Raw genomic sequence first — 14,201 nt, 5'->3', positions numbered from 1 at the left:
GGACGAGTCTGCGAGTGTTGTCTAATTTCCACGACACTATATACCCGAGTCCTAGCAGTTATCAAACCCCTGATTAAAAAACCTGACCTCAAGCTCTATAGGCCAATATCAAACCTCCCTGTTATCTCCAATATCCTAGAAAGGGTTGCAGTAAAACCTACATAGGAATAACATCCATGAAATCTATCGGTCAGGATTTAGGCTTCCTCATAGCACTGAGACAGCGCTGGTTAAAGTGGTAAATGACCTACTACTGTCCTCTGATCAGGGTTAAAAAGTACTATACAAAGAAAATGCAATTAAATTGAATATTATTTTAGCAGCTGCATTTCCATGCAAAAGGAATCCTAAAAGTCGAGGGCTGCTGCAGCACCCTCGGCTCCTCTACTTCCCGTGTCCTTGAGTTTACCTAATAAATCGCCAGACGATTACCAACTCAGTAATCAATTCTTGACATACACATAAGAAGGCACGGAGTACAGAACACAAAGCAAACATATAAAAGACATACAGTGGTGTCCAGAAGTCTGAGGCCACTAGTGACAAGGCTTCTGTTTCAATTTAACACAAAGGTTTTCATTACAAATGTCATTATTAGCAAGAACTTGAGTGGAAAGTAGAATCTTAGAAATATTTACATGAATTTCTTAGCATTTGGTATGTCCCCTTTATGCTTTAATGACAGTGCACACTCAAGCTGACCCAGACTCCACAAGTTTGTGTAAAACATGATCCATGTTAGATCAAATCCATCATTGTGTTGTCCATCAACATGTGCTTCAATGAGAGGGATCTGACTCACGGAAAATCTGAACTTTTGTACAGGAGTGAACAAGTTTAATATCACAAATCTAAAGAGTGACCTTTCTGTTTATTTCTAGTTTATAAAAAAACAACCCAGATTTTCAATATGGTCTCAGACTTTTGGACCCCACTGTATATAAGCACACAGAGAAACACTAGCTAGACAAGAGACTTACCCAGATGCAGATTCCTCCAGGGGGCGGTAATACCTGATACAGGTGTCATTAACAGGGCCTGTCGCCAAGGAGTCCACTGAGGGGGAGGAGCTTAAGAAGCTACGCTTTGTGAAGTTTGAAACAGGTATGTGGGGGCAGGAGCTCTTCGGCTGTGCCAAAGCTCTAACTGCAAAGTGCAATAATCAAATGTCAATCGACCAACCAGACAGTTCTGTAGACCTGCCATGAGTTCTGTAGAACTGTTTTACTGGCAGAAATCAAGAGAAGTTCTTTGCCTTTCATGCTGATTTCCTTTCTGCCCACCCAAATATATGCATGCAATAAAATCGGTGCACTTTTAATCTCAAAATTTAGTAACAAAAAACATATGAAAGCAAGTCAAAAAAATTTTTGGGAGCATGTAGCGGTTTTGTGTTCAAATAAAAATCTGAATGAGAATGATATAAATTATCTAAAGGAATCATGCTGTCATGATATGTGAATGTTAATGTTAGTACAATCATGTTATAGATTTCATGTTTTTTTTTGTTATAGCACGAAATTATTGCATGCAAAAAGAGCATTCTGACATTTTTATGTAGACAAACGCATAAATCTTTTATATCGGCAAACAAAACAATGAAGACAAAACGTATTTTGTACAGGAATTCATTCTACATGTGTTTCTCACCTTCTTTGATGTCTTGTAGATCTTTGGGGTTCACAAAGTCTGGCGTCATCACCTCGAACCACCAAAACAGCTCTGCTATGTAAACCATCACATTGTGCTGCAGGGAAAAAAATTAAAATAGCTGTATTTGTGTATATGGTAAAAACCATGACAGCTGCCATTGCAAAAATTTTTGAATTTGTGACTGAATCCATACTTGCCATTTAGACTGTAATTCTAAGTCTAGGTCACATACATACAGAACGTTCTTACATTGCGTAGGTGAGTAAGAAATATGTGAGATAAAGTTAGATGTGAAATAAAAACAAGGTCAAAGTAGTGAATGTGAGGTAAAATCGTGAATTTGAGGGGAAACCTAGTGAAAGTAGTGAATGTGAGGTAAAAAGTGGGAATGTGAGAGGTGAAAGTAGTGAAAGTGAGGTAAAGGTAGAGAATGTGAATGGCAAAATGAGTGAATATGAGGTGATAGTAGTAAATGTGAGGTAATGTAAAGAATGTGAGGTAAAAGTTGAGAATTGTGAGCTAAAAATAGTGAATGTGCATGGTAAAGTAGAGAATGGGAAAAAACCTAGTGAAATTGAGGTAAAAGTTGGGAATGTGCTGTAAAAGTAGTGAAAGTGAGAGGTGACAGTAGTGAACACAAGGTGAAAGTATTAAACGTGAAGTAAAGTAGTGTATGTGAAGTAAAAGTAGAGAATGTCAGGTAAAAGTAGGTAATGTGAGGTATAAGAAGAGAATTGTATGGTAAAAGCAGCGAATGTGAAAGGTAAATTTAATGGATGTGAAGTAAAAGTAGGTAATGTGAGCTAAAAGTAGTGAATGTAAGGTAGAAGTAGTGAATGTGATGTATATCTAGAGACTGTCAGGTAAAAGTAAAGATTGATAGGTAAAAATAGTGAATATGAGGTAAAAGTACTTATTTTGAGTGGTAAAGTAGTGAATGTGAGAGGAAACCTGTTGTGAATGTGAGGTAAAAGAAAGGGATGTGAAAGGTAAAAGTAAGGAACTGTGAGGTAAAAGTCGTGAATGTAAGACTTAAAACTAAAGAATGAGTGTTATATTCAGTGACTGTGAGGTAAAAGTAATAAATAAAAAATGTAAGAATGTGGGAAAGATTAACATTGTGAATGTAAAAGGCAAAAGCAGGGGATGTGAGGTAAGAAAAGTAAATGTGAGGTAAATGTAATGAATGTTAGGTAAAAGTATGGAATGTGAGGTAAAAGAAAGGGATGTGAAAGGTAAAAGTAAGGAATTGTGAGGTGAAAGTAGTGAATGTAAGACTTAAAACTAAAGAATGAGTGTTATATTCAATGACTGTGAGGTAAAAGTAATAAATAAAAAATGTAAGAATGTGGGAAAGATAAACACTGTGAATGTAAAAGGCAAAAGCAGGGGGTGTGAGGTAAGAAAAGTAAATGTGAGGTAAATGTAATGAATGTTAGGTAAAAGTATGGAATGTGAGGTAGAAATTATTCAATTTAAAAAGTAATATTACTAGCGGTAAAAGTAATGTAAGTAGAGGTAAAAGTAGGAAATGTAAGGTAGAGGCATTGAATATGAGATGTAAACATTAATGTGAGAGGTAAAAGTTCATTTGAGAGTTTTACAGAATTTTTCTATAGTAAGCAACACTCCATAAGTGTGTGTGTGTGTGTGTGTTCCTACCTTTAACACTGCTGGAGCATATAGTAAGTCTTCAGTGCGCAGATACAAACAGCGGTTCAGATACTCATTGGAAAACTCACTTAGGAGCTGAATATTATACACACTGTCAGACAGTGACAAAACTTCCTTCAAGCAGATATCTGAGGACAAATGAAAGAAACAGTCCAAATTAATTACCTCGTTTGTCTTGTTTTTTGTTGTTATTTGACAGATATAAGCATGTGTTCCACTGATTTGCTCACCTTTCTAGATGTTGTGCAATCATGGAGGTGTATGCGCCCTGCCCCATTTACATTTAGAGTTATTATTGCACCTAGTGGTCAGAAATGGGAACTGCAACAAATGCTAATAGAGCCTCACTGGGGCATGAATCACAGTGCACTGTGGACATTTTCAGTGGAAGAGGAGCAGCGAACAGATCAGCTAATGACAGGTTTGCTAGGGTCACATCTTTTTAGTCAAAACTCTACGAGTTCAAATATACTCTGTGCCTGCCCAGAGCTTGTTTCATGACTTAAAAAAACCCAAAACGGAATTAAATCTAATACATTACCACAAACAAATGCTAAGTGTAAGACAGTGCAGACAGTGTGTTTATGATGTACACTTGCTGTATGAAACACAGTTGAACAAAGTTACGTATATAAACACTCAAAATGAGCTGTATGCTGTATGACTATGTCACCTCTCAACTGCCTATTACAGGCTTATTCTGAAATTTCATTAGATAGTAGCGTATAGCAAAAGTCAAGTGTGACAAGTGTGAAATTTTGTTATGAGGCTATGCCATTAATAATATCGGCCTTCCCCACCAAAATCTATGGTCATGAGTCGGCTCATGATGTGTGTGTGTGTTTGTGTTTGTGTGTGTGTATACCTTCTAGTCTCATGTATTCAGGGCAGTAGTAATGAATGATGGTCAGCAAGGCGGCACCATCACACAGGTCTTTCATCAAATCCTCCACCACTGGCAGGTGAGGGAGAATACGACTGGACACATGGTCTCTACGGTAACGTACCTAAGGATGTGACGAGAAACAGAGATCAAAGTACACACACACACTTACTCCCCTTACAGAGCATTAAATATTAAGGACATACATCCCTCTTACAAGAGTAGACCTTCATGTCTTAACATACTGTATAATACACATGTAATCCTACAATAGTTAGTGTTTTAACAAGTTTTTAAAAACGTAAAGTCGTATTTTTTTCACATGTGAGCAACACAAGTCGTTTTACCTGCTTGGTTGCTGAGTCATATGTGTTAAACTTGTTTAGATCCCGGTGTGATTGCTATGTGATCATTCTCTCTTTTTTTCTCCACAGACTTATACATCAATGCAAATGAAATAAAATAATTTAAAAAAAAAACTATCACCATATTAATCAGAAGATGGCAATCCTGCCCCACAATGCAATGCGGCATATATTCCCAACATAATAGCAAGGCATGAGTAAGTAAATAAATAAAACGATGGATGAGTAAATGAACGGATACTGTACCACACGAGCAAACTCCACTGGCTCCAACATGCAATGGGCCAACGCATTCATAAAGTCAGGCTGACAGAGAGGGTGAAAAGAGATGAGGACACAGGCACATGCAGACAAAGAAAAGAAAGAAAGAGAGAGAATGGAATGAGGAAAACGATAGGGCAAAGATAGAGAGAAAAAATCAGAGACACCAGACAGATGGAGAGACAGAGCGATAAATGCATGTGCTTGAATGAGCGATGTGTTATGGCAACATGGACCATGACTACATGATTACAGAACTAACAACACACCAACCTCCCTGCCCTTCCCCGCCCCACACACTCACACACACAAACACACACACACACACACACACACGCAATCAAGTGTAATGCAGGAGGCAGAGAGGAGGCGCCATGTCACTTACAGGCACGAGCTTCCAGTACCATTTGGAGGGAGACTATCCAACAGGAAGGGGCAGGGCAAAGAAGACAAACAGGAACAGTAGCAAAAAGGTCAAAGGTGAAAGGTTAAACATCAAGCAGGTGGACAGGAACAGCATCGAATAGATTAGAATAGCGTAGGACCGCTTTAATCTGATCAGAGGGCAGGGTAAAATAAAACAGTCACCATACTCAGTGACGAGGGAATCCAGGGAAGGAGCATGCTATTTTGTCATTCTGGCCATTTGTCACATGACAGTATATGAGTCTAGATTCAAAGCCAGCTACTTCTTATCATCACTAACTGTTGATGCATGCCTGATTCATGTCAACAGTAGGCTACCACAGGCTCAGTAGGGATGGGGGCAAGGCTAGAGGTGGCTTGAATGAAGACTGACACATTTCTTAACCGAGTGTGTGTATAGGAGTGCATATACTTCATATGGAGATGGAATTGGGTTGGCTTCCACGAACAATATGACACAACTGAAGAGGAAACACACATCGTGCAGTACGCACTCGCTATGTTGTGCATGTGGCAGCTGGGTAAACTGTGGCAACTGGGTAAACGAGCCATGCCCAAACTGACTCACTCAAACATGGCCGACTTTCAGAAGCAGCTTTCGGACACAGACGCCTTGATGAGTCTTTGTAAAGCCATTACAAAGACACGCAAATGGTTTTAAATGCATTGCATAGGTTTCGCTAGCACGCTAAACTCGCTTTCCTCAACCCTCAGTTTATTTAATGGTCTCACATACCACCTGAGACCGTGTTTTGTTTGTAAATACGGAATCAAATACACAGTCCTTCCTCTTCATTTGTTTACGTACTTCTTTTTGTCGTTCTGTAAATTGCCAAGAAAGTTTACTAGCACCACCTGCTGTACTGGAGCGCTCGTACGCGACGGCTGATACAACACCGTAGCGAGTATGCAATCTTGAAAGCTCACGAAGGTGGTTTCCTCACAACATAAGCCTCACAGATGTCATCATCGCATTAAGTACGCTGAGGCCTAACGTGTGCTCCGCAAAATGACATACCATGTGATGTGTAGAATAGTTTCGGTATGTTTGGTCACAAATGCATCGATTGCTTATATGGATGCACCGACCCTGTGATTGGTCATCTGTACCTTTTGATGACATGGCGAGTCCATCAATTGTTGTTTCAGTTTGAACTCCTTCTCACAGATCTCCCTGGTTCTTGAAATAACCTGAAACACACACACACACACACACACACACACACACAAACTTTCGAAGATTAGAACTCAAGAGTCATACCAAGGAATATGGACAAGATTTCAGGTCAGCGAGATTCAACTGCACCAATTGCAGGGAGAAAAAATTAAATTCAATACACAAAGGTCTTGCCTTTCATCTGTAATATGAAGAATATATAAGAAAATATGTCACAGAGATTCAGCATGGATTTGCTTTTTAAGAATTAAATGCTGACTTTCACCTTCACCCATGCATTGCTAACGTGTCAACTAGATTGTATTGCTAGAGTGTATCGACTTTATTAATAGGCGCTGTTTCAAAGAGGATCAAACGTTTGCCAACGGTTTCCATGGGGTGTACTTATTTTTTCACATGACTGTATGTAATTTGGCCATACAACTGTATATTAAAAAGGAGCCATTTGTTTATATATGTAATGTGATCGTAATGTCCATAGAGGAGAAAAATATAATAAGCAAGCTGCAAGCTGTCTGGTTCACACACACACACACACACACACACACACACACAGGATTACTGACCTTGTTAATCCAGAAGAGCATAGCCTCCTCCATGTGGAAGGGCCGCTGCAGCTCTTTGGTGGGGGAAAAGGTGGAGAAGCGTTTAAGACATGATACCACCTGCTCTATACTCATCATCTCCATTGTACATGCCAGCATCAGAGCATCAATCAGAGGGATGTGGGAGCTCTGTACACACACACACACACATGTTTGATGTCAATTTTTTTTTCAAAACATCAATGTTCAGTGAATGTGTTTTCTTTCTGTTCATGGTTTCCTGGGTTTTCAGTCACATGTGTGAGTCTCTAGGACATCGTATTAATCCACCATATATCACCCACACACTGCCCGCCACCATCTGCTCATTAAAAACATATTTGGTTCATTCCTGTTCCACTTTACCTCGGAGAACTGAGACGTGAACTTAAAACAGGATTTCAGACCTGCTTCTCTAAACAGTTTGCAATTTTACTCGGCTCGGTATATTGGTATAAGTGAAAATTTTGCCTATCGTGCAGCTCTTACACAAAGCAACATGCACGCAGCAGGCTGTGAGCAGATGGTCATCGTGTGGCCAGCCAGTTCTCCCATACTCACACACACACACATACTCACACACACACACACACACACACACACCAATCATTATGCACAGATCCATTTGGCAAAAGGTCAAGGGTCAGCACTCAAACACCCTCACCATCCTGATGGGGGCGGAGATGAGGTCGTGGTGTGTAACAGGCGTGCCGTCAGGCTCCAGGACATGGATGGAGTGACGGGCGAGCACCTGCAGGACCGAGTGATGCGTGTGGCGCGTGGTCGACTGCTCGCCCAGCGAGAGGAAGGCACACACGCGCGAGTAGAGCTCAGCCGAGAGCAGAAGCTCCAGCACGGGAGGCTTAATGTGCTCAACACCATACTGATCCACATAGAATGGGTCTCTCAAATCATCCGGGACATGATCTGAAAAGAGAGAGAGCAAGAGAGAGAGAGAGAGTCAGAAAAGGGAGAGAAAAGACACAGGAGTGAAAGAGTAGGATGAGAATAGAGAGAAGAGAGAATAGACACAGGGAAAGGAAAAGAAAGGAAACCGAACATTGCAAACGTATTAGTCATCTTCTATACAGAAAAACATTTCTAATACACAAAGTCGTCAAATTACAGAATGCAGCATGTAGCATGAACGTCAGGTTTATATTCATGCGCTCGTTCGAATACGTTTGTTTCTATAGTAACGGCTCGTTCACTGGGACTTGTATGGCCGATAACGTCACGTAATCTAATCTAATAATAAACACAGTCAGTTTAGTTTACTGTAGTAAGCGAGTGCACGGGTCTGCCGTCTTGTTCGGGTTTCAGTCTCTCTTCATAACTATGGGCATCAAAAGACTTTTCTAAAATCAGGCCAACATTAACAGTGTCTGCCATTTCGTGCCAAAACACAGCTAAGCTGCTAGATAAGGAAGGAAGCGACAGCTAGCTAGCTAGACTTATACACGACACATTTCTGAAATGAAAGCAAACGATCAAACCGAACTTTATACTTACGGTTCATTTACAATATTTACAAAGATAAAATAAGAAGACATACTGTTGTGTAGAACTGTTTTGGATTATGCTACTCAGCTAACGAGCGAGTCCAACTGGCGCTGATATTACATTTCACATTTATGGCATTTGGAGTGACGGCGCATGGCGGCGCTGGGGTTTGAACTCATGACTTTCCGATCAGTAGTCCAACATCTTAACCACTTGATATGTTTGAGATGCCAGTCATGTTCGTTACTGTTCATTACTTTGATAGAGCTACCAATCATCATAAGGAGAAGCCATGCATCTGGAGGTGGGACAAATAAAGAGTGCATTATCCAATAAAGGTTGAGATGGGTTTTTTTTTTTGTTGTTCCTCACACTCACCCACACTCCATTCACTACCAGAAATGCACTGCTTTCGGGTGGGGGCTCAAAATGGCGTGTTTAAAACCTGTTGTGCAACGAGCGTTAATCTTTCATCCCATTAAAACACATAGTGCTTGAAAATCCCATCGAGTCCCAGAGACACGCAGGCTTCTCCGAGTGTCCGTCAGGACATTGTCTCAGGGGCGAACGGTGCGATACTGCAGCGAGAAATTTGACTATTTAATTTGCTAAAATATTGAATTCCACCATGAATAATATGGACACTTACGGTAAACGTTTCATTGCTACATTTTGATGAAATTTTAGTCTTAACGCAACCACCTCTGCCCCTGATCCAGCCACAAAAAGACTAGCCTGAGACTGAACAGCACTGCATTACCCACAATGCTCTGCCACAGCATTATGGAGCAACTCATATTCCTGAAATGTTCTGAAAACATCTAATGTGTCTTACAATTTGGCTTACACGACATTCCCAGCATTCCCAGGTATTACAAAAAGATAACGCTCATACAACTACAAATGTCGCAGCGATGCTAAAGGGACGTTTCTAAATGTAACAACGTTCTCTGCACGCCGAGAAAACCTGACAAATTGAACGTCAACACTGACAAGATCATTCTAGCACGTCCACTCCAGGCAACACACCTTAAACCCCTGTTTAGGTAGAGTATTTTTACTAAGCTCCATGCTAATTATAACCATCAGCTAATCAAGCGCCTAAGTAGATTAAGCACATGACAAACTCTCATTAGCAACATTTTAGTCTCACGGTCTAGATGATTCTTACAATATTGAGTAACTATATAAGCAAATGACCCCAGCAAACCGGGCGAACGAGGCAGAGCACGAGTACATGAACTCAGCATGGGTTTTTATTTAAGGGCAATCCAATACTCAGAGGTCAAAGCGGGGGTCAGCACACAGGCAGACAAGGTAATCATAGGAAGGTCCATATTCGTAAATGGTAACAATGGCGAGGGTCTAAAGATGGAGTGTAACTAGAAAAATCATTTGAGTAGCGCAAAACTCGACAAGACATAGAACAGGTGAACACAACACGGCAGCAAACCAATGACAGGACGGGGCGGAGACGCGACTAGAACCAAAACATGAGCATGTTGCCTTGTAAACGAATACGCACGATGCAAAGGCAGCCAATTAGCAGCCTTGTTTTCCAACACCAATAACACATTTGTTTATGGCGACGTCCTCGTCCTCAAAAGTGGACACAGTGTAGTACGGATCAATAGTCACTGGATCTGTTTGGAAACAGTGTAGCCCTGATGTCTAGCCAATATTATCACAAAGACCTGTGAGGGATTGTAAGGGTTTAAAATCTCTCCAAGCTGAGGCACTACCTCAACATCCTTGAGGTTCGACATCCTTGAGTTTCTGTCCTGAAGAGCTAGATATAAGGTTTTAAGGCCGGTGAGATTTGTTTGTAATGCAGCTACTTGTATTACTATGAGACGGTCTTGTAGTATGTTAAGCTAGACAAGTTAGTTAGAGCGCCTCATCTGCAACGTACGACAATCGCTTCAGTTAACGGGGTCAAAGGTCGACCAATCTAATTAGACTGTGAGGAGGATTAATCAGAGGAAGGCTGTTTGTTTACCAGAAATGAATGACGGGAGGGGATTATGCATGCGTGTGTGTGTGTGTGTTGGGGTTCTGATGTACAATCTATCCCCAGCCAAGTACACACACTCGCTGGCTTCAACAAGCGCGGCGATGAACGTTCGAAATTCCTGGAAAATACTTGGTTTGAGCACCAACCTGAAAAGAACGTCCATGTCTTGCGTTCTATGCCTAAACTTTGACGACAGGAAACGAGCACGGCTTGCAGCCTGGAAGTTAAAATATCCCCCAAAGAAGGTATACGTGTGCTCTTATAATTTTGTGGACCAAAGGCCTTCTGAATCTCACCCCGATCCAGAGCTGTATCTAGGATATGAACGCCCCGCCCCCTCTGTTACCAAGCTAGTTACCCAAGCTGTGTTTAGCCTGGCTAGCTTCCTGACTGGGCTCTAAAAACATAAAGTCGCCATGTTTCCTGAACAAAACCCCGACTGTTTCATTGCCGTGCGGGTAATTTGTCATTTCGGAGTTCTTCGACATCAACGCCTTCAGAGAAACCAATTATATGAATTATTAATATATCAGTGTAGCTAACCTCAGGCCATAGCTTCATGTCATCTAACTGTCATTCAACTTTGACGGGTGAGGCACTGTAAAGACTCGACATTATGGAGCCATATGCATTGTTTAGCCATTTTCACACGTTTAACGTCACATTATCAGCTAGGAACATACGCTTATTTGGCTATAAACCCCAGAGCCCGGAAACGCATAAACAGGCTTTCCGGTAGGAACCAGGCGAGACTTCCGCGTTCAGGAAAAAGGTGGATAGGTAGCTACGATGAAATGTTAAAGGTGTCTTACACAATAAATAGGGCAACGTTTCACTCTAAAGATGCAAATAATGCCTAAAAACGTTTCATTTCTGCACAGTTCCAAGTTAAGATTTCCTAACACATAGAATAATTGCAGTGAGAGACCACCCCAAACACACTTGATGGTACTATATATGAAAATACACGCCTTTACCTAGCCTACTATAAGAACGCTTCTTATACATATCAAATGATGTTTTATAAATAACCCGCTTGCTTTATTTGCAGGCCGGCATTTCATCATCTGAATTTCTCCTTTCGTGTCGTTTCGACCGTTCCATGGTTCAGGGAAAACAAGAAATAATAGCGATTCGTTTCTCGTTGCTGATTTATTTATTTATTTATTTATTTATTTGGTAGCAGTATGTTGGCTTAAAAGCTTCCTAAGATCAAAATGAGGGCTTGTTCAAAATACATCATGTGCAGAAACAGAGCGAAAACACCTGGCAACAATATGAATCTGGGGCAAAATATATGGTCAGTCGAGTTCCTCCCTGCTTTTACATGTTTAGGTGGCTAACGTTAGTTTTTTATGTGAGGTAAAGAAAAGTGGACACACACGCACACACACACGCACACGCACACGCACACACACAATGAAGCCAAGTACAATCCTCACACAACTGACCACTGCTGACTTACAATCTGGGAACAAGCTCTATGCCATTCCTGCTCTTTCCTTTCATGCTCTTGCGCTCTCCTACACACACACACACACACACACACACACACACACACACACACACACAAGCACCCCTTGAGAAAAAGGACAGAGAGCACAAAAAACTGTTTACCTTCACCATAAGCTTTGGCAAAGAGCCAGCGTAGGTTGGCGTCGATTTTTGCCCGGGACGAGTCGTAAAGTTCCGCTGAAGCGATTTTAATCTCAAGGCCTCCATCCCCTCCATCTGCATCCATCCTTCAAACAACACAACAAACTCAGCACACATACACACACAGGAGTCAGGAGTCAGAAACAAAGGTAACACTGACCTGATTTAACCGACTTCTCTTAGTACGCCTTTAACAAATTTCTTCCTGCCTTATGTACTATAATAGTAATATGTATGTAATACATTGTCTAATATATATGATACACATAGCACCCTCCAGAATTATTGGCACACTTCAGTAGAGTTCGACCGAGAGTGGATTTTACAGATACCGATTACTAAGTAGTTTTCCACCATGTAGTCTGTGTATATTCCCTGCCAGGCCACTCTTTATTTTATTGTTGTCGTATTTTTTTTTTGTCAGTCTTCTCTAAATCTTCTGCCATCGTCCTGGATGATAGTACACAGAACAGCTGCATTAGCATTTTACATCTGTCTGTCATGTTAGCTCATTTAAAGAACAGTTCAGCCAGAACATGGTTCGGGGTCTGAGGCTATGTATCTAACGTGTAATTACTGTAAAGCTTATGACCAACTGTACAGTTAGCATCAAACACACGACAGGATTCCTTCCACAAAACCTGGTTGTTTTGCTAGTGAAGCTAGCGCAAACAGTGAACAATACCGGTGGGAATATGATGGTACTAAATTTATTTAGGCTAAAAAAAACAACAAACCAAAACACTTTCCATATGCTATGAATGTAACAGCAACCATTTTATTTCTTTTCAATTTGACACATTTATTTATTTTATACAGTTCTGAACAGTTTTACACAGACACACAGGGCTGAAGTGAAAATGACAAAATACAGTTTTAGTGAACTATACGCTGGCTAATAACATAACATATAACAGTATATAAATTTATATATATATATATATATATATATATATATATATATATATATATATATATATGTATATAGTACTTACATCTTCTCATATATTAGATGTTAATGTTTGTTATATTTTTACATTATGCTATATTTGATGTTTTATTGTATAATAATAATAACAATAATAATAATAATAATAATAATAATAATAATATATTTAATTGCCTTTATACTTCTATCTAAACTGGCTACAGTATTTGTTATATTATTTAATATAACAATAATAATAATAATAATAATAATAATAATAATAATAATAATATATTTAATTGCCTTTATACTTCTATCTAAACTGGCTACAGTATTTGTTATATTATTTGTTATATGTTTGTTATATTATTATATTATGCTATATTTGATGTTTTATTGTATAATAATAATAATAATAATAATAATAATAATAATAATAATAATAATATATTTAATTGCCTTTATACTTCTATCTAAACTGGCTACAGTATTTGTTATATTATTTGTTATATGTTTGTTATATTATTATATTATGCTATATTTGATGTTTTATTGTATAATAATAATAATAATAATAATAATAATAATAATAATAATAATATATTTAATTGCCTTTATACTTCTATCTAAACTGGCTACAGTATTTGTTATATTATTTGTTATATGTTTGTTATATTATTATATTATGCTATATTTGATGTTTTATTGTATAATAATAATAATAATAATAATAATAATAATAATATATTTAATTGCCTTAATATTTCTATCTAAACTGGCTACAGTACGTGTTTGTTATATTATTTGTTATATGTTTGTTATATTATTATATTATGCTATATTTGATGTTTTATTGTATAATAATAATCATCATCATAATAATGATTATATATTTAATTGCCTTGATACTTCTATCTAAACTGGCTACAGTATTTGTTATATTATTTGTTATATGTTTGTTATATTATGCTATATTTGATGTTTTACTGTATAATAACAATCATCATCATCATCATCATCATCATCCGGAGCATATCATCATAAGAGCATATCATCGTTGTATAACAAAGGCAAAAT

General features: G+C 38.9%; 1 protein-coding gene across 1 annotated transcript; it reads right to left on the bottom strand.

The window, feature by feature from the left end:
* Positions 1 to 7,589: 7,589 nt before the first annotated feature.
* Positions 7,590 to 12,281, bottom strand: LOC128622668 (calmodulin-regulated spectrin-associated protein 1-B-like). Its single transcript, XM_053649362.1, has 2 exons — positions 12,158 to 12,281; positions 7,590 to 7,950 (listed from the first exon to the last, which is right to left on the bottom strand). The coding sequence occupies exons 1-2, from the start codon at positions 12,279 to 12,281 to the stop codon at positions 7,667 to 7,669; spliced, it is 408 nt and encodes a 135-aa protein (XP_053505337.1). The 3' UTR covers positions 7,590 to 7,666.
* Positions 12,282 to 14,201: the final 1,920 nt, after the last annotated feature.

The sequence above is a fragment of the Ictalurus furcatus genome, chromosome 18, assembly GCF_023375685.1.
Source record: "Ictalurus furcatus strain D&B chromosome 18, Billie_1.0, whole genome shotgun sequence".
In the NCBI taxonomy this organism is placed as follows: domain Eukaryota; kingdom Metazoa; phylum Chordata; class Actinopteri; order Siluriformes; family Ictaluridae; genus Ictalurus; species Ictalurus furcatus.
Note: the sequence above shows the minus strand (reverse complement) of the source record. Positions and strands in the feature narration are given on the sequence as shown.